This window comes from Saccopteryx bilineata, chromosome 12 (genome assembly GCF_036850765.1).
Source record: "Saccopteryx bilineata isolate mSacBil1 chromosome 12, mSacBil1_pri_phased_curated, whole genome shotgun sequence".
NCBI classification, from domain to species: domain Eukaryota; kingdom Metazoa; phylum Chordata; class Mammalia; order Chiroptera; family Emballonuridae; genus Saccopteryx; species Saccopteryx bilineata.
In genome coordinates this window covers 43717153-43738725 of record NC_089501.1, presented here as the reverse complement: position 1 = coordinate 43738725, position 21573 = coordinate 43717153, and the positions used below count along the sequence as shown (strand labels likewise).

General features: G+C 40.3%; 2 protein-coding genes across 5 annotated transcripts in view; both read right to left on the bottom strand.

Annotated features, from left to right (window-relative positions):
- Nucleotides 1–238: 238 nt before the first annotated feature.
- Nucleotides 239–21573, bottom strand: part of PCMT1 (protein-L-isoaspartate (D-aspartate) O-methyltransferase) — a 49220-nt gene continuing 27885 nt past the window's right edge. For 2 of the 4 annotated variants that reach the window (XM_066248049.1, XM_066248045.1), the window contains exons 6-9: nucleotides 18990–19075; nucleotides 15017–15186; nucleotides 2652–2795; nucleotides 239–1030 (exon numbers count right to left, since the gene is read on the bottom strand). In XM_066248049.1, the coding sequence (XP_066104146.1) occupies nucleotides 1018–1030; nucleotides 2652–2795; nucleotides 15017–15186; nucleotides 18990–19075 (413 nt within the window). In that variant the 3' untranslated portion in view covers nucleotides 239–1017. Of the gene's footprint in view, nucleotides 1031–2651; nucleotides 2796–14969; nucleotides 15187–18989; nucleotides 19076–21573 lie in introns of all 4 variants that reach the window. The other 2 variants (XM_066248048.1, XM_066248047.1) reach the window with 2 other exon arrangements.
- On the bottom strand, nucleotides 9385–11422 carry LOC136316289 (ornithine decarboxylase). Its single transcript, XM_066248260.1, has one exon. It carries the CDS (start codon nucleotides 11102–11104, stop codon nucleotides 9719–9721), a length of 1386 nt encoding a protein of 461 aa, XP_066104357.1. The 5' UTR covers nucleotides 11105–11422; the 3' UTR covers nucleotides 9385–9718.

Genomic DNA, 21573 nt, shown 5'->3' with positions numbered 1-21573 from the left:
CACATTCTGCATTTACTGTATGTACATCTATCTACAAGAGAACAAGCCCTGTGTGAGGCAAAGAAAAATAGGTGTATGTAGTCCTTGTCCTCAACAAACAGTCACACTCATGCTACAAACGTACAGTTGAATTAACCTACGCACGTCACAAAATGGAGCATCAGAGAATTTTTTTGTTATTTTAGTCAGCACTCTGTATCTGGTGGACCTGCTGTTCTACATTCAAACACCACCAATGTCTCTTACTTTTAACTTTATTTGGCAAAGCAGCACTGCATAAACTGTTCAGTGACTAGGATACAGCTTACACAGTATGTTAAATTCATTACGTTATCAGCAGCAAATTATTAATAGAAACAGAAGAAATAGTACTGAGCTACAAGTCTATAATTTTTACAGAGAGAAAGAACTATGTCAGTTATGTCCAATCTGAACTGAGTGTTAAGGGACATCACCTGCCATCTTCTTAAATTTTAATATTTACAATTGCTTAGTTTTAAGATAACAAAGCAGCTGATTGTATCTATAACATGCTATTCTATGACACCACATCAAAAGGTTTAGAAAGGAAGCTCATCTCTATTTTCTTAGTAGCATCTAACAGACATCCAAAAATCAAGAATCTCGTGAATGGTGGTGTTATTTGATGCACAAAAGCAATCTCAAAAATTAATATCAGGACAGAATTAAGTGTCTAAGAAAAGAAAATCCACTCCTCCAAATCAATTCACAAACTAAGTTTTTCATTTTGCAGAACCCCTTCATTTAATATTTTTAAGTAAAATGTGGGTATGTTAAAGTAATAACAAATGTATATACTTTGCATCCTTCCTCTACCAATTTGGCTTTTGTGCCTCTTTGAAGAATTAGAATCCCTACAAAATCACACGTTTTCATGCTGAAAATAATAGTGTAACAAAGTCCAAAACAAGCTGTGATGCTGTTGGTTTTCAAAAGCTTTGAGAACTGAGATGAGCAATCCACTGTAATTATATACTGGTCAAGCTGATGTTGCTTTTACAGTTCGTCCCTGGGGGAAAAAGAGAGAAATATGTAAGCAGGAGTTACAGACTGCAAAACCTGGCTTTAAAATGGTTTAGATACAACTATTAAATCAGTAAAAATACACAGATTCCAAGCAATATATTATAAAAACAACAAAACAGAGCAGACAGTCCCAAGTCCAAGCAATAATGGAAACCAGCCATTTCAGACAGCTCTCATGCCAATCCAGAATGAAGTATGAAACGAAAGGGCCTGCATTCTCTACTTTTTAATTCAAAAGATAACTTTCTTACTTCAGGCCCAAAAATTCAGAGAAATTAGTTTTAGATCTAGGATCTTGTTAATACTATTTGTTGTAAGATGACAACTGGAGTATTTAAGAGTTCAAATAAAGTTTTACAGTTACATTCACAAAACTGGACAAAAATTTAGCCTTTTGCTTAGTTAGCAAATGTTGAGCGTGTCAATCTCAACCCAGATGAGAAAAAAACATGACCCAGAGGTATCATATGCACACCTGTCAGCTGATTGTCAGCCCGGTGTGGCACTGTACCAGCAACGGCCGGTCAGAGGAAGGAAGGAATAAAAATGCACTCTAAAGTACAGGGTATGGTATGGTACGTAAATTGTACCTCAATAAAGCTGTTAAAAGTAAAACAATAAAGCTACCAGACAAGCCTTCCTGCCTCATATCTGAGGGTACTCTCGAGTGGCAAAAACATTGTTAAACATTCAAGTACTTTAGGGGTGAAAACGTTTGATGTTTGCAACAAATCTCAAATGATTCAGGAAAAAATATTACATATATGGATATTTATAGAGGGAAGGAATAAGAAAGTAAATATAGAAAAATGTTAATAATTGGTAACTCTGGATGAAGAGAGCCAGGAGTTCTTCGTACTATTCTGATAACCTATTGGTAATTAAAAGTTTTAAAAATAGGCCTGACTTGTGGTGGTGCAGTGGATAAAGCGTCGACCTGGAAATGCTGAGGTCGCCGGTTCGAAACCCTGGGTTTGCCTGGTCAAGGCACATATGGGAGTTGATGCTTCCTGCTCCTCCCCCCCCTTCTCTCTCTCCTCTCTCTCTCTCCACCCCCCTTTCTAAAATGAATAAAAAAAAAGTTTTAAAAATAAATTTGTAAGGGAGGTAAATAAAGAGCTAAAATTTCCCAGGTAAGTGGTAAATTAAGAGATAATGTTTTTTTTTAATTGAATTCTGTAAATTGTGTAAGAAAATATTTTAAAAATGACTTCTCCCATAAGCTTCAGTACTGGATTACCTTTTAAATAATAAATCATCAATTCTGTTCCCACTTAATATGTTCTTCTAAATAATTTAAGTACTATATTTCTCATAGGGTAACTTTTCCTTAAAATCATACAAGCATTAAAATATGGGCACTTGCAAAGTACATTCATAAATTCAATTCACTTGTGCTTTTGATATATGAATTGAAGATACTGTTTATTGTCTTTTAAACAATTTACCACATTTTATTTACCTGTTGCAAGGCATTAAGGATATTGTAAATAAATATCCTATTGTCCAACAACACAGTGCAACATTCCCAAATATCCTCTCCATTTAGAAAAAAAATTTTTAAAGAAAAAAAACTCAACAAATTGGGTATAGAGGGAACGTACCTCAAAATAATAAAGGCCATATATGATAAGCCCACAGCTAACATCATACTCAACGGTGAAAAGCTGAAAGCTTTTCCTCTAAGATCAGGAACAAGACAAGGATGCCCACTCTTGCCACTTTTATTCAACATAGTACTGGAAATCCTAGCCAGAGCAATTAGGCAAGAAAAAGAAATAAAAGGCATCAAAATCGGAAAAGAAGAAATAAAACTGTCTCTTTTTGCAGATGATATATTATATATAGAAAACCCCAAAGCCTCCACACACAAAAAAAAGTAGAATAATTCAGTCAAGTTGCAGGATACAAAATCAATATAAAAATAATTTGTATTTCTATACACCAATGAACAGAAAAAGAAATTAACATCCCCATTTACAATCGCATCAAAAAGAACAGAATACCAAGGAATAAATTTAACCAAATGAGGTCAAAGAGCTATACTCTGAAAACTATGAGACATTAATAAAAGACATTTAAAAGACACAAATAAATGAAATTATATTCTGTGCTCATGGATTGGAAGAATTAGTATTGTTAAAATATCCGTACCACCCAAAGCAATCTACTGATTCAATGCAATCCCTACCATAGTTCCAACAGCATTTTTCACACAAATAAAACAAATACTACTAAATGTTGTATAGAAACCACAAAGACCCCAGAGCAATAATATTAGAAGAACATCATACTGGAGATATCACACTTCTTGATTTCAAACTACATTACAAAGCTACAGTGATCACAACAGTATATAGTATTAGCATAAAAACAGATGAATGGAACAGAATAGAAAGCTCAGAATATACCCACACATATATGGTTAATTAATTAAAAAGCCAAAAATACACAATAGGGAAACAATAATGTCTTCAAAAAATATTCTGGGAAAACTGAATAGCCACATGCAAAAGAATGAAACTAAACCCCTTTCTTCCACCACACACAAAAAATTCAACTGAACATGGATTAGACTTGAACATAGGACTTTAAATCATAAAACTAAACTTACTGTAATCATTTTGCAATATGAACATATATCAAATTATTTTGTATACTTAAAACTAATACAGTGCTGTAGGTCAATTACATCTCAATAAAACCAGAAAAATATATTGTAAAAAAATGTTTAATGATGGGAACAATGCTGATGTCATTTGATGCAATAAAAAAAGAATACAAAATAATGCTACTATATGATCTCAAGATTATAAAAAAGATGTACATAGACCTATGGATAAGAGTTAAAAATTACCAAAATATTAATAATGGTTATCCCTGGATTCTGGAATTATGGGTGATTGATTCTTTGTACTTTTTTCTACTTTTATGATGCACATGCATTACTTTGGTGTCAGAAACAGTATTTAAAAAGTTCTTATTTATTGATGTTACAGAGAGAGGAAGAGGGGAGGGAGAGGGAGGGAGAGAGTTACAGGAACGTAGATCGTTTCCTGTTATGTGCCCTGACCAGGGATCGAACCGGCAGCCTCTGCACTTTGGGATGACGCTCTAACAGTTATCCAGACAGAGCTCACTAACAGTATTTTTAAAAACAAATAGAAGGAAATGTACAGCACTAAAATTAAAAAAAATTAAGTTTATGGACCTGAATTTTAACATTTGGGTACCAAAGAAACCAAAAACCTGCCGCCTGTGCAGGTATAACTATATCATACCCTAACACTCCAAAATCTGTATACCTTTCAAGTTATTAATTTTTCCTAATTTCAAACTCTACATCATCAGATCTTTAGTCTGACTTACATAGATAAGCATTAACAATAAAAAGTAGTATACCCCGGCCCAACCCGTGGTGGCACAATGGATAGAATATCAGTCTAGGGCAGTGGTTGGCAAACTCATTAGTCAACAGAGCCAAATATCAACAGTACAACGATTGAAATTTCTTTTAAGAGCCAAATTTTTTAAGCTTAAACTATATAGGTAGGTACATTCCTTATTGAGGTAGCACCCCACGTGGTATTTTGTGGAAGAGCCACACTCAAGGGGCCAAAGAGCCACATGTGGCTCATGAGCTGCAGTTTGCTGACCAGGGTTCCAAGGCCCTAAAGTCCCATGTTTGAAACCCCGAGGTTGCCACTTTGAGTGTGGGTTCATCGGGCTTGAGTGCAGGCTCTCCAGCTTGAGTGCAAAGTTCCAAGCTTGAGTGTGGGATCATCAACATGATCCCAAGGTTACTGGCTTGAAGTCCAAGGTCACTGGCTCAGCTGGAGCCCCCAGGTCAAGGCACTTGTGAGAAGCAATCAATGAATAACTAAAGTGCAGCAACTATGAGTTAATGCTTATCTTTCTCATTCCCCCTCTCTCAAAAATAAGTAAGTAGCCCTGGCCGGTTGGCTCAGTGGTAGAGCGTCGGCCTGGCGTGCAGCAGTCCCGGGTTCCTGCTTATATAGTTTAATACCACCCTCTCTCCTTTCTCTATAATTCCCGGCCAGGGCACACAGGAGAAGCGCCCATCTGCTTCTTTACCCCTCTCCCTCTCCTTCCTCTCTCTCTCTTCCCCTCCTGCAGCCAAGGCTCCATTGGAGCAAAGATGGCCCGGGCGCTGGGAATGGCTCCTTGGCCCCTGCCCCAGGTGCTAGAGTGGCTCTGGTCACGGCAGAGCGACGCCCCGGAGGGGCAGAGCATTGCCCCCTGGTGGGCAGAGCGTCGCCCCCTGGTGGGCGTGCCAGGTGGAAACTGGTCGGGTGCATGCGGGAGTCTGTCTGACTGTCTCTCCCCGTTTCCAGCTTCAGAAAAATACACACACAAAAAAAATAAAAAAAATTAGTAAGCAAATAAATAAATAAAGAAATAAATGGAAAGAAAAGTAGCATACCCTTGCCTGGCCTGTGGTGGCACAGTGGATAACAGACTCTACCTGGAACACTGAGGTTGCCGGTTCGAAACCCTGGGCTTGCCAGGTTAAAGCACATATGACAAGCAAGAAGCAAGCAACGAACAATTAAGTGAAACAACTTTGAGTAACTACCACCCTCTCTCCTTTCTCTATAAAATCAATAAATAAAATCTAAAAGAAAAGTAGCATACCCTAAATTTCTAGAAAGTCTCTTTAAAATTGTCATATATGTGCTATTTTCATTAGGTTAATAGTTGTATATATTTATTGTTATAAAATACATAATTATACATAATGTAATTAGTTAATAACTAAGCTACTAACATTTAGTATTATACATTCTAACATTTAATATTACATATTCTTTATAAACAATGGATGTACTATCATAAAACAATTAAAATCCATGCATGTTAGAAAGTTAATAGGCTTTCTGAGGTAATGAAGGCTTTGTACAAAGCATGATGAAAGATAAAAAAAAAAAAAAAGAAAAAATTTCAAAGCAACAGAATATATCCCAGCCTTTGAAGATGCAAATATGTCATAATGCTGTAACATATGTAAAGAAGGTTAAAAGGGATCATATAGAACAACTTGGAACACATGCTCAATTGGCTACTCTAGGACCTATACTGTCAATCCTAGAAGTGCCCAGCTGATTGGGAACACCTCCTCACGCATGCAGGGCGCTTCACGGAAACAGATCAAGTGCTCATGGAGCAGGGCCCTGAAACACGCCTTAGTTCTGCAAACCAGAGTTAACGTATTCCACTGACTCATGTGGTTATTAAAAACAACTTACCAGAAGATTAACAAAGTATTGTTTTTAATACATAAAATAAATATACTTACGTAAAATAAACTTTTTTCAAGTATGGAGTTTATGAAGGAACTAACAAACTAATTACACATCCTTAGCCATGAACATAAACCACAAATCCTAGGTCTACAGCCTACACAGCTGCATTCTCTCCTTTTATTCATCCCCCAAATTAAAGGTGACACTTCCTCAAGTATAAGAAGTATGTCGTAAATCGACATTTGGGTTTTGGCTTAATTTGGCAGAATTTGACATGCCTACCAGTTCCTTTCAAAATTGTTTCTATCGTGCCTGACCTGTGGTGGCGCAGTGGATAAAGCATTGACCTGGAAATGCTGAGGTCACCGGTTCGAAACCCTGGGCTTGCCTGGTCAAGGCACATATGGGAGTTGATGCTTCCAGCTCCTCCCCCCCTTCTGTCTCTCCTCTGTCTCTCCCTCTCCTCTCTAAAATGAATAAAAATAAATAAAATTGTTTCTATCGCATCTCCTTGGCACATGCTCGACCTCACGCGCTCAGAGCACAGCAACCAGCTGTAGGGTTCATCAGAAAGCACTGGAAAGGACTGCTAAACAATCCCAAAGAGAGTGAGGGAACAGAAGTCATGTAGCCTGGAAAGAAACTAAGGAGCTTTTCAGATGATGAGTCCCAAAGGTGAGCTGGGCCCTTGGAAAACTGTACGGGACTCTTAAATGTAGCCACATTGTGTCTTAGCACCACTGCCCTATCTCGGGCCACCACAGCTCCCCTGACTTGCTACCACCACCTACCTCCTGATACTGACTAGTTTTGCCCCTTTCAGTCTACTCTGCAGCACAGCCAGCTCTCTTTCTAACTGTGATTCTGATCACGGCCTGGCTTCAACACCTCAGCTGCTCTCTACCGCCCTCAAGGCAGAGTTGAAACACACTCCCTCCACAGCAGTGGTTTTCAAGCTGTGTGCAGCAAGAATTGCACTGACCTCTTTTCCCTTAAATCCTCAAATAAAAAAAGGACAACAGATGGGGCCAGGTAGCCCAGTTGGTTAGAGCATCGTCCCAATATCCCCCCGGTCAGGGCACATACAAGAATCAACAAAAGAGTGCATAAGTGAAACAACAAATCCAGTTTCTTTTCCTCTCTCTCAAATCAATTATAACATTTTTAAAAAATTACAACAGCCAACATAACAATAGTTGTCTGGTATGAATGAATCAAAATTTTCCCTACTTTTTTCTGTCAGATCAGCAAAACATTTCTCGGTGTGCCACAGAATTTTAGTAACTAGTTTGCACATGCTATGAAATGAAAAAAGTTGAAAAGCGCTGCACTACAGAGACACCTTGGAGATAGTGCAGGTTTGGGTCCAGACAACTCACAGTGAAGTGAGTCACGTGAACTTCTGTGTCCCCAGTGCCTGTGTTCTGTTTATACTGTGGTCTGTTGAGTGTACAGTAGTAGCATTATATCTAAAAACAGTGTACAGCCTGACCAGGTGGTGGCGCTGTGGATGGAGCGTTGGACTGGGATGCGGACGGACCCAGGTTCGAGACCCCGAGGTCACCGGCTTGAGCGCGGGCTCATCTGGCTTGAGCAGAGAGCTCACCAGCTTGGACCCAGGGTCGCTGGCTCCAGCAGGGGGTTACTCGGTCTGCTGAAGGCCCACGGTCAAGGCACATGTGAGAAAGCAATCAATGAACAACTAAGAAGTCGCAACGCGCAGCGAGAAACTGATGATTGATGCTTCTCATCTCTGTCTGTCCCTGTCTATCTCTGCCTCTGTAAAAAAAAAAAAAAAAAAAAATTCTTAAAAACAGTGTACATACCTTAACTTAAAAACATTATTGCTCAGAATTGCTAACCATCACCGAGCCTTCAGTGGGTCACGATCTTTTTGCTGATAGGTCTTCCCTCAGTGTTGATGGTTGCTGACTGGTCATGGTGGTGGCTGTGGCAACTTCTTAAAAGAACAATGAAGTCTGCCATGTCAACTGACTCTTCTTCCCATGAACAATTTCCCGGTAGCATGTGATGCTGTTTGATTGCCTTCGGCCCACAGAACTGCTTTCAAAATTGGAGTCGGTCCTCTTCATCCCTGCTACTACTTTCTCAACCAAGTTTATATACTAGTCTATGTCCTTTGTTGTCACTTCAACAACCTTCACAGCATCTTCACCAGGAGTAGATTCCATCTCAAGAAACCCGTCTTCGCTTGTCCGTCCATAAGAAGCAACTCCTAATCCACTCTCGTTCCATCACAAGACGGCAGCAGCTCAATCCCGCTTCAGGCTCCACTTCCAGTTCTGGTTCTGCTGCTGTTCCCACCACACATGCAGTTACTTCCTCCAGTGAAACCATGAACCCCTCAAAGTCATTCACAAGCGTTGGATCAATTTCTTCCAAATTCCTGCTTATGTGGACATTCTGACCTCTTCTCATGAATTATGAATGTTCTCAATGGCATCTGGAATGGGGAATCGTTTCCAGATTTTCAACTCACTTTGCCCAGATCTAGCAGAGGAATCACTATCTACGGCAGCTATTATCTTTACAAAATGAATTTCTTAAATAATAAGACTTGAAAGTCAAAATTACTCCTTAATCCATGGGCTCCAGAATGGATGTTATGTTAACAGACAGGAGACAATATTAATCTTGTACGTCTTCATCACAGCACTTGAGTGACCAGAGGCAGTAGTATTTTGAAAGGAATCTTTTTCTGAGCAGGGTCTCAACAGTAGACTTAAAATATTCAGTAACCATGTTGTAAACAGAGATGCTGCCATCCAGACTTTGTTGTTCCATTTATAGAGCACAGGCAGAGTAGATTTAGAATAATTCTTAAGGGCCCTAGGGTTTTCTGAATGGTAAATGAGCACTGGCTTCACCTTAGTCACCAGCTGCATTCGCCCCTAACAAGAGTCAGCCTGTCCTTTGAACCTCCAAAGTGAAGCACTGATTTCTCCTCTCCCACTACAAAAGTCTGAGGTGGCATCTTCTTCCAGTATAAGGCAGGCTGTTTGGTCCACACTGAAATCTGTTGTTTGGTGTAGCCACCTTCATTTTTTTTTTTTTTAGTTTTCAAGGTACTTTATTTTTAAAACAGGTCACAACACGGAGCTTCTGGCCCATTCTGCCCACGTACAAGCTACAAATGCTTGCTCGGCAGCTGAGGGGCACTCTTTAGTAGCATGTTTGAAAATTGAATAAAAATCCATATAAAACAAATATTCAAATAGTTTCCATAGGAACACGGATAAGTGTGACCCCGGTCTCCTAGCCTTCCATACTGTTCCATCTGTGCCCACCCTACTTATGACATTTCAAAACTAGCAATAATTAAGTTAAATGGTGCCTCCGAATCCCTTAATTCAAGCTCCACACAGTGACAGCTACGGGAACAGCCTCTACACATTGATGCGGGCTGAGGCACAGGCCGCCGGGTGGCGCTTGATCCCACTCTCCCAGGCGCAGGACACGGGCAGAGCACCAATGTCCTGCTCCTCCATACCGGGGCCGCCGTCCTGCTTCTGGACTTGCTGCATCAGTTGCCACATGGGTCCTGACATCACGTAGTGGATGGTTGGCCTCTGGAAGCCATTGAAGGTGGAAGCGGCAGCCACGGTGTAAGCCCCCATGTTCTCAAAGAGCATCCAGTCCCCCACGTGCATCTCAGGCAAGCCACAGCGCTCGACGATGCGGTCCAGGCCGTCACAGGTCGGTCCCCATATGCTGGACGAGTAATACCTCTCATCCGGTTTGGGCCTCTTCTGCAGAAGGGGTTTCACGTGGGCATGATCATAGAGGATGCAATTAAACGACCCATACACGCCATCATTCACGTAATACATAAAGGTTTTCTCGTTCGACTCCTCCTCATCATCAGAGCCTGTTTGCTCCTTTAACACCAACTTTTTGGCAATGATGTTAACTGCAAGTGTGAAGGCTGATGCGACATAGTATCTGCCTGGCTCGGCAATGACTGTCACTCCTGAGTCTGACGGAAAGTACTTGTCCAGGGCTGGGTTGATGACACTGGCGATCTCTTCAAATTTAAGCTTTACATCCTCAGATCCAGGAAAGCCACCACCAATATCAAGCAGATACATGTTGAAACCAACCTCAGCCCCCATGTCAAAGACACAGCGGGCATCCGAGATGGCCTGCACAAAGGTCTCAGGGTCAGTACAGCCACTTCCCACGTGGAAGCTGACACCGATGACATCAATATTTAGCTCTTTTGCCCGTTCCAAAAGAAGCCTGCTAGTTTTGAGAGTGGCACCAAATTTAACACTGAGACGACAGACTGCTTTGGAATCATCGGTGGCAATCCGCAAAACCAACTTTGCCTTTGGGTGTGCCCTGGCAACTTTCATCAGCTCGACTTCACTATCGAAAGTCATCATCCGGACTCCATTATTGGCAGCATATTTAATCTGAGACACTTGTTTACATGGATTTGCATAGATAATCCTCTCTGGAGGCACCCCAAGACTCTGCACCAATTGTATTTCAGTCTTGCTGGCACAGTCGAACCCTGTCCCGATGGCAGCGAGGGTCTTCACTATGGTCCTGCTGTCATTGCATTTGACCGCATAAAAGGGGGTGATCCGAGGAAGAGCTTTTAACCATTTCAGATGTTTCTTTAGGATGTCTCCCAGGTCCGCAACATAGAAGGCATCCTTATCATCGGAAGAAGAAACTTCGTTAATTTTTTGGTCTAAAATGTCCTTGGCAGTAAAGCCTTCATCAAGGAAAAGGCAGTCAAACTCTTCATTACTGAAGCTGTTCATGGTTTCTGGCTGTTCAGGAAAACTAAGATGGATTTAAAGAAATGATTGCCAGCTTTTCACAAAGGCAGTCCTCCAAGAATTCCAAGTCCTGTGGAAGATGGGTGCTTGCTCTCTCCGGGCAGCAGAAGTGTCCTCCGCGCGCAAGGGCGCCTCACGCCGACCCCATGAGGACGCCGCCGCAACCGAGCGCGTAGGACCGCCGGCCGCCCCCGTCGGCCGCCCGCCCGCCGCCTCGCTGCCTCCCGCGGAGGACCGCCGGCCCGAGGTGGCGCCGCAGCGCTGGCAGAGGGGCGGCGGCGGAGGCTGAGCGGACTGACCGCCACCTTCATTAATGATCCCAGCTAGATCGTCTGGATAACACTGGCTGCTTCAGCTCGCACTTTTATGTTACGGAGATGGCTTCTCTCCTTAAGCCTCATAAACCAACATCTACTCGTGTCCCACTTGTGCAGCTCCCTCACCTCTCTGAGCCTTCAGAGAACTGAAGAGTTAGCAGCTCCCCCTGGATCAGGCTCTGGCTTACGAGAATGTTGTGGCTGTTGTATATACAGACCACTAAAACTTGCTCCGTAACAGCAATATGTTGTGTTACTTTCTCATCGTTGGTGTTTCCTGGAGTAGCACTCTTAGTTTCCTTGAAGAACGTTTCCTTTGCATTCACAACTTGACTGTTAGCACAAGAAGCCTAGCTTTTAGCCTATCCCAGCTTTTGACATGCTTTCCTCATAAACTTGACCATTTCTAGCTTTTGATATAAACTGAGACAGGCAACTCTTCCTTTCACTTGAAAACATTCAGAGGTGACTGTAGGGCTATTCATTGGCCTAATTTAAATATTCATATATTCATGTGTCTCAAAGAGAGGGAGAGACACGCAACAGTGATGAAGTTAACCATTTTATGTGGACATGGCTAATGGCACCCCACAACAATTACGATAGCAACATCAAAAACCACTGATCACAGAACACCGTAACACATATAGTAATAATAAAAAAAGGTTGGAATATTTCTAGAATTACTGAAATGTGACAAAGAGACACAAAGTGAGCAAATGCTGTTGGAAAAATGGCACTGATAGACCTGCTGGACCCAAGGTTGCCACAAGCCTTCACTTTGTAAAAAAACAAAACAAAAACAGTCCGCCTGTAGCTGCCTCTGCTTCTGTCATAGCAGTTTTCTGGCTCTCTCACATGGCTGTAAGTTGTACAAGAATGGTCAGTTTCAACTTCACAGCTGTGTTCTCCTGAACCAGCACAGTGCCTGGCAGAAGGGGCAACAGACAGACACCTAGTGAATTAATGAATTCAGAAGGTCTCAAACTGAGAAATATTTAACCACTAATTACCTTGGACTCTCTGGGCATGTCAACTTCCTGTACTGGTTCCCATAATATTTCCCGTATTTCTCTGAATAGTCCCTTTAATTAATTCAAAATCTTAGCAGAATACTTTGTTTTTTGCCTGGACCCTGACTTGTATTTTATGAACACAAATATAAATAGCGTTAACTGTTGATGTTGTACTCACTCAAATATCCTATTTTCCAGTAAATTTAACAGTACAAATTATTTTTAATATAGCAGTCTTTTTTCCCATTTTGTTTCACCTTTATATTTTTTAAACATATTCTTCTAAATTGAAGATTTACAATTAAGTAACTGATTATCTTTGTAATTAAAACTACATCTCTGGAGGTAGGAAAATGTACTTAAACAGAAAATTTACAATAAAAAAAATTAGTCCTTCTAGTATAAGAGAAGGGTTTCCAAAGATGCATACATATAAAATTCCTCAGTGTTTTAAAACACTGAAGACCAAAAAGAAAAACGAGTATATATACATTTGAAATATTTGGTAACTGACTGAATAATTATATGTAATTTAAAAATTATTTAAATTTAATATAAATAGCTTAGTTTTATCAGGGGTGGATACAGGTGTTGTGGAGGCCTAAAGCTTATACAATGAGGGTGAAAGGGGACCTCTTTACAAAGAGGGAAAAAGGAAAACTGAAAACAAGACTTCATATAATGTTAGGTCTAAGGCCAGGAGGACCCTAGGCAAATAGAGGCCCTGAAACTTAAGTTTCAAGAGCTTCATTAAATGTCCACCTCTGATTATCAAAACAAAATACATTTTTCATTAAATTATAGGTAGAATGTTCAATACTAATATTTATTGTATATAAAAAGAAAAATGGCGTGACCATGTGGTGGCACAGAGCATCGACCTGGGGTGCTGAGGACCCAGATTCAAAACCCCAAGGTTGAGGGCTTGAGCGCGGGCTCATCCAGCTTGAGTGAGGGGTCACCGGCTTGAGAGTGGGATCACAGATATGACACCATGGTCACTGGCTTGAGCCCAAAGGTCACTGGCTTAAAGCCCAAAGTCACTGGCTTGGCTGGAGTCCCCAGTCAAGGCACATATGAGAAGCAATCTATGAACAACTAAAGTGAGTTGTTCTCACTTTAGAACAACTATGAGTTAATGCTTCTTATCTTTCTCCCTTCGTGTCTTTGTCTCTGTCTCTCGCTAAAAACAAAAATAAATATAAATGTAAAACTTATCAATAGAAATCTGAACTCTTACATGATATAAAATTTCTGTGCTTTATACAATACAATTATGCAATAGTATAACTACACTAGAAACAAAGTGAAGGAAGGTTGTAATTAGTTGTTAATAACTATCTGATTCTAACTAAACAGATAGCTTTTTAATATTTTTTAAAGTGGCTGAGCTCCAGATTAGAATTCAAAGAAAATAACTTTGTAACTACATTAGGTGAAGAATAAACTGCAATTCCTAGTAAGATATCAAGAAATGGCCAATCAAAATTTAGTGAAAAGTAACTTAGTTTTTAACAAACTGAGTTACATTCATTACCATTTTTGCAACTTAACACTCATTCAAAAACAAAATGGAGAGCTATCAAACTTATAATCAGCATGTTACTTATTAAGAAAATAGTTATATTAAAATCCTCTGTCAAATAAAAACAGATTCTAAAATAAGGAAACTGTAAAGCCTTTCTTATTTTGGCATTTAATCCAAGTGGTCTTAGCTAAGGTCACTTTCACTTACTGGTCACACTCCTCCCCATGGGAGGAAGTAGGGGAAAGAAAGAGGGGAAGAAGTCTTGGTTTTAAACAAACTATTCAGTTATGCTGAGATGAACAAGTGGGCACCACGATGAACCATGCTGTGAAGACTGAGCTGCATGCTGCTGGACCTTTGGATGGGTTTGTGAGACCTGGGCACTCCGAGCTTATCGACTCCCCTGAAAACGGCTGGGCCGTCCCATAAGAACGGCACGCAGTTTATCTGTCAGAATGGCTCTGAAACAACAGCTCAGGATAAACAGGCACAGGCTGTCAGACATCTGTGAACGTGACAGGAAAAGTAATCAAGCTGAAAGGGAGAATGTCCTCTCTCGGACTCTCACACTTTGGAAGACTGGGACAAGAATACCTTTTCCCTTCTTTCTCTTTATGACACTGCTATAACAGAATAAACAGGACTCAGAATGATGGTCCCTTCTCCTCTCACCAAAGCCTTTGCTTTGTGACCATATAGCGGCTATAGAAATGACTGGTAAATACAGAAACAAGAGTGGCTGACGATAAAATCTCCTTAGTACTAAAACTGTGGCTGAAAGCCTCTTTAAAAAATGCCTTTGTGCCAACCAAGTCTCACCTTCCCTTTCCCAAAGATGTGAGTCAAACCAAAAGAAGGGCAGACTATGCAAAATTTGTCTACATTTTTAATGTAGTGAATTTCTGATGGTGAGATGGAAAGCGAAAAGGCGATAACCAAAAAAGCAGCTCTCGCAGTCTAATGTCTTAAAATCCACACCCTTTCACCTTGCATGTGTGGAAGAAGAAAGAGCAGAAGATAAAATCACTTCCACCTGGACCACTGCTTTTCTTTATCTGTTAAAGGCACGTATATCACTCCCATCAGAGGTTTCATTTTGACACTGCCATCTTGTAGCTTGTCATACTGCTCCAGCATCTGATTTCCACCTGCAGGACCGACTGGCAATATCAATCTTCCACCAGGCTTTAACTGGTCTATTAGCTAAAAGAAAAAACAAGAAAATCACACACACACACACACACACACACACACACACAAACCAAATTGTAAATTTTATATTAATAGTCCTTTTACATCTCCATAAACAGCCTTCAGTGTCCACAGGGATAAAGTACAATATGCTTTATTTGGTAGACACATACTTTGTTAACCTTATCATCACTCAATTCCCACTTAGTCATTTACTTATCTACCTCTCCTCCTAAACGACAAGTTATTTGATGAAAGGGACTGTGTCTTACTCATATCTACCTCTCCAGCTAAACCATAAATTCTCTCACAATGACTGTCTTACTCAGCCTTGTGCCCCTAGCATCTACATAGGACCTGCTGCACTGCAGTGCTCAAACGTCTGAACTGAACACATATGTAGAACTACCCTATTGGAAAGGCCAAGCCTAAGCCAGAAATTCCAATGCCCATCTGCTTGTTTTGCACTCTGTGGTTTGGAGAGAAATGTAGAAATTAGGCAAGGAATCCCTGTCATTGTAGAATTTAGGGCATCACTTGACCAAAGATAAGGGATTCGCAGTTTTATAACTGAATTTAGGGATGCTGCCACCATGATGAAGGAAGGTAGGGCCAGAGTCTCTCTCCCCCCTTATTTTTAGCTAATATCATTTTTTTTAGCTGATATTATTAAAGTAATTCTTCCAGAAGTATTGTATGAAACAGTGCATGGAATATTTTTTATTTATTATTATTCTTTTAAAATAAAAACTATTTTACTAAAATGTAAGATTTACAGTTTTAAGACAAGCCATTTAAAATGGTCACAAGCTTTTCCTTGAAAGAAGAATCCTACAGTAAAGTCACAATGTTATTAGTGAGGGCTGTGATGTTTGTTTAATGTTCCCATTTTGGTTCAATCGAGTGTATCCATCTACAGCCTCTAAATAAAGTTAAACTTTGCTTGAGAGTATATTCTAAAGAACTGGTTAGCTGTTTTAAACCAGTGCAATTAGATGACCGTAAGGGAGAAAGGAGCCCAAAAAATTAAACTGTCTCGCCCTTCAAAAAAAAAAATAAAGGAAAACACTGCAGCTACCCGGCCCGTCCCCCTCATTCCCAGTGGTTTCTACTGAAACCACGCTGGGGAAATGAACAAAGGCAGCAAGGGACCACTGCCCCTACACACTGCACAACCTGGTGGTACTTCTAGTCACTGCGCATGCCTGTAACGGAAGCGGGACAAGACATGGATGTGCTAACTGCATGTAGTCACCAAGGGCTGAAGAGGTCTGGCTTCTATCCTGTCATGTTTCCGAGACGTGTCCATTAAATGTAAACAAAAACAGAAGAAGTCTTGGCAGAACAGAAGTGATGCACAACTGATGACAACTGACTTAAATAATATTCATGGCACACAGCCTCGCCCACGTCTAGCTGTTCCTAGGGCTGGGGCTTGCACTGCTCCATGCAGCATCTGCTATGGAGGGCTCAATGGTGAGAATCTGCAGTACTGGGGCCCACTTATCTTTCAAAACATGTAAACATGTTCTTTCCAACTTGTCTACATTAGGATAAATTTTGGTCATGAAATGTACTTTCAGTGCTGCCATTGGGTCTTCTTGTGAAAGGAATTGTTCAAGTTGAATAGTTCAAGTCTAAGGGGGACCCTGGAGGCCAGCAATGATCACATGCTGCTCTCATCTGGCTCTGCTTTTTAATGCTGGGAACTGGCTCTCCCAGCAAATGCTGCGTCTCCTCCTTGATAATCAATCCTGCAGGGCAGCCTGGCCACCTGGTCAGATCCCAAGTTCAGCCTCTAGTCTAGATGTAGTGCACAGAATAGTTTAAAAAAGAGCAGCTGAGACTAGCAAGTCTAAAACTCTCCATTCTACATACTTGGCAAGATGTGTGGGTACAGAATTTTCAGTCGAGATCTGTGTCGGTTCATTTCCCTGCCCTGTTGATTCTAATGCTGCTATTCTGTAGTCGGATGCCTTTCCGATTAGCAACCCTTAACAGACTACCCTTTTTGTTTTTCTGGAAACTTTTAAAATCTTCTCTTTGTTCTTGATATTCTGAAATTTCATGGTGATATTGTGATTCTTTTTTTCTATTTTTTTTTTAAATTCATTGTACTGGACACTCAACAGATCTTTTGAAACTACAGAATCATGTCCTTCAGCTCTTGGAAATTTCCTTACTTAGGACTTAGGGCTAATTGTTTCTTATAAGAATTTCAAGGCACAGCGCCTCTCTGCAGCCCCAGGCCTCATCTCTGATTTTCCGGGTCCCGATGCCTCCTCCCATTTCGAAGCCTTTCCAGAGGTCTGCAGGGCAAACTGCTTCTGCGCTGCTAGTACCCTCTGCGGTCTTTCTGGTTTCACTCCTCCACCCTCCAGAGTCAACTGTTACTCCACCTGCTTGCCATCTTCACACACTACTGAGTTCAGGACTGCAGGTCTAATCCCTAGATAGCTGAACATAGTTTGGGTTTCCGTTTCTAGTTGTTTGGAGGTGACATCCAAGAGGAACATTAACATCTTGACTCTGTTTTGTTAAAACTGGAAGGCCCCTTTGGCATGTATAAGAGACCCTATAATACTTACATGTGCTTCTATGTTAAAAATACTGTAATACTGAGCTAGAGTGAGAAATGTCCTCAGGATCGTCTCAGGGTCTTACTGGAGAAAGCGAGTCCTGACCCAAGCCCCTTCATTGAAACACAGTTCTATTTCAGATTTTAATTGTTTGTACTAGACTGCCAATCTTTTTTTGATTAAAAAAAAAAAAAGAAAACTGATCATGTATTCATATAAAAATTATTTGAGTTCTTTATGACTTGTATACCTTCTTACACCATGTTAATACTTTAATTAAAATGTGTTAAAACCATTAGTTTAGTCTTAAAAAAAAATAACAGAGGCAGACACAAAAAGTAATTTTCCCAAACTCATTTAGCCAGTAAGTAGCAAGTCAATGATCAGAATCAACTCCCCAACTTTCAGCTTCTCATAGCGGATCTAAACATACAGAAGAACCCCTCCTAGGTTGGGGAGTGGATGAGACTGGGCAGAAGAGAAAGTGTCACTGGCCAAGAACTCTGTAAAACTCACAGGCAATAGAAATCTAAGATTCTAGTGACCTTAACCAAGGATTTTAAGGGATGACATAGTTTACCAGTCTTACAAAATGAAAAATCAATTTTGTATTTAAATATGTCCTTGACTATAATATACAATATTGGAATATCCTTCCCTCTCACTGCAGCAATGCAAAGTCTCCTGCTCTGAAGATCAGTTCAAGTTCTATTCCTGTATGAAGCCCCCTTGACCACTCTCCAAAATTCTTTTGCTACCTTAAACTCCTACAGAAAGATTTTCTTTTTCATTCAATATATATCCTATGCTAATGATCTGATATCACATCACTAATTTCCCTGTTATATGTATGACACATCTCTTCTAGAATCTAAGCTCTGTGAGGGTGAAATGTATGACAAGTACTTCCTGGTCTTTCCCAGGCATATTCTGGTATTTAATAAAACACCAAGTGATTACCACATCCTGAACTCCAGAGGGATGTTCCCAATTCCATTGGCAGACTAGTTCTCTGCTAGATCAAATGCTGCTTCAAAACACAGACATGAGCTGGGGTTTAGTAATCTTATGTCATTTATATAACTGTTTGCATATGGAAAACATTTCTTACTAACCATAACTGAGAACACACGATATAAAAGTCTGATATCTTGAACATCATCTAGAAGTCATTTCTCTAGAGCTCTGAGCATTTCGGTTGACTAGAGCACACAAACACAGACAAGAATAACTCACTGCCTGAGGCACGACGGGGGCCGCGGCGCCCACGTGGATGGCGTCGTACGGGGCCTCTTCCGCATAGCCCATTCTTCCATCCCCCACTGGAAGGGAAAATCAGGCTTTCAATACCTGTCCAGATACCTCGTGTGAAAATTATACAGCAGAAAGGACAGTCTTTTAAAATAAATGATGCTGGGACAACTGAATATTCATATGGAAAAATATGAGCTTGGACCCCCGCTTCATACATGCACAAAAATCAATGTCAGGAAAATCAAAGACCTAAATGTGAAAAGCTAAAACAATACAGCTTCTGAAAATAATATAGAAGAATTATTTCCATGACTTCAGCGTAGCCTTAAGCAGGACACAGGACTGGAAAAAACTGGTAAGTTTGGCTACATTAAAATTAAGTATTTCTATTTATCAAAAAACATACTAATATAAGAATGAAAAGGCCCGCCACAGAGTGGGAGAAGGGGTTTAGAATATGCACAGAGACAATGGATGTTTTCTCTAAGTCTGTGTACTCTGATTGACCAATGTCACTCTGTTAAATTTGTCTAAATAAAAAAAAAAGAGAGAAAATGAACTAGTCTCTATAAGTCCTACAAATTGAAGAAAAATGTAAACAACCCAATATCTGAACAGACATTCCACAAAAGAGGAAATCCAAATGGCCAAACATATTTTAAAAAGTGTTCAGCCTGACCAGGTGGTGGTGCAGTGGATAGAGTGTTGGACTGGGACGCGGAGGACCCAGGTTTGAAACCCTGAGGTCGCTAGCCTGAACATGGGCTCATCTGATTGAACACAGCTCACTAGCTTGAGCCCAAGTTCGCTGGCTTGAGCAAGGGGTCATTCGATCTGCTGTAGCCCTCCCCACCCCCGTCAGGCACATATGAGAAAGCAATCAATGAACAACTAAGGTGCCACAACGAAGAATTGATGCTTCTCATCTCTCTCCCTTTCTGTCTGTCTGTCCCTATCCATTCCTCTATCTGTCTCTGTCACAATAAATAAATAAATAAATAAATAAAGAAAGAAAGAAAGAAAGAAAGAAAGAAAATTAAATAAATAAAAAAGTATTCAACCTTACTGGTTAATAAGAAAACACAAAATTAAAACCACAAAGAGATACTGCTATACACTCACTCAGTGGGCAGAAAGAAAAACCTAGTAAGACCAAGTATTCGTAGAGATGTAGAGCAATAGGAACCCTGAAACATTGCTGATGGGAATGTAACTGGTTCAATCACTTTACAAACCAGCTCTGCAGTACGGTAAGCCTGTGGGCCTATATAATGAGCGCTGGTTAATAAGTGTATGTACAGGATGGGGCAAATGTACGGTTACAACTATATGAATATGCAAAACACAGTTCGTGTATTCTTATATTATTATTTATTAATTATTGTATTACCTTTCATATGAACAGCAGTTAACCTACCTTTGCCCCACCTTGTATGAATCTGGACTATGTACACATATGTTCACAGCAGCCTGGTAAGTATCTCCAAATTAGAAACAAGCCAAAATGCCCATTTACAGTAAATGAACAAATGTGGAATGCTGTCCAGCAATAAAAACAAACTGTATGCAAAAAGACAGGTGAAATTTATAACATCGAGTGAAAAAGTCATTCATCACATACTGCACGGTTCCATTTATCTCAAGTTCAAAGGTAAATTAAGCATCACTTTGGAAGTACAATTAGGTAGTAAATGCACAGAAGTAATGACACTGGCTACCAACAGGGAGAAGGGACGGAGTACGATGAGGAAAAAAGGAAGCTGAGGACTTCCAAGGTACTGACAAAGTTCCATTTCTTTCTTTTTTTAAAAAAATTTTCCATTGATTTGCAAGAAAGGAAAGGAGAGGGAGGGAAAGGGAGGGAGGAGAGAAAAGAAAGAGAGAGAAGAAGAGAGAGAGAGAGACAGAGAGAGAGGCATCAACTCATTGATACACTTGGTTGTTCCACTTAGCTGTGCACTCATGGGTTGCTACTCATGTGTGCCCTGACCGGGGACTGAATCCACAACCTCGGCGCACAGGGTGACACTCGATTCCCTGAGCCACACGGCCAAGGCTAATGTTCTATTTTTTTTATCAATGTGGAGATTAAACAGATAATTAATAAGCTTCACATTTATGTTTTATGCATTTCTAATGTTTTTTATGGTTCACAATAACACAAAATGTGCTCCTCTGGAAATATGTCCATTCTATACTGCTGAACGGAGAAAAGCAAACTACAGGACAACATGTATAGTATGAGTTAAAGAAAACTGTGCAATTCAGTCACCCATATATTTATATGTCTAAAAAACCTAAAAGGGAAAAGGAGAGCTTTCTTTTTTATCTTACACGTCTCTGCACTGTTATTTTTTATAGTAAACACTTGTTACTTTAGTCTTCTTTCTTTTTTCTTTTTCTTTTTTTTTACAGAGACAGAGAGAGAGAGCCAGGGAGAGGGATAGATAGGGACAGACAGAAACGGAGAGATGAGAAGCATCCATCATTAGTTTTTCGTTGCACATTGCGACACCTTAGTTGTTCATTGATTGCTTTCTCATATGTGCCTTGACTGCGGGCCTTC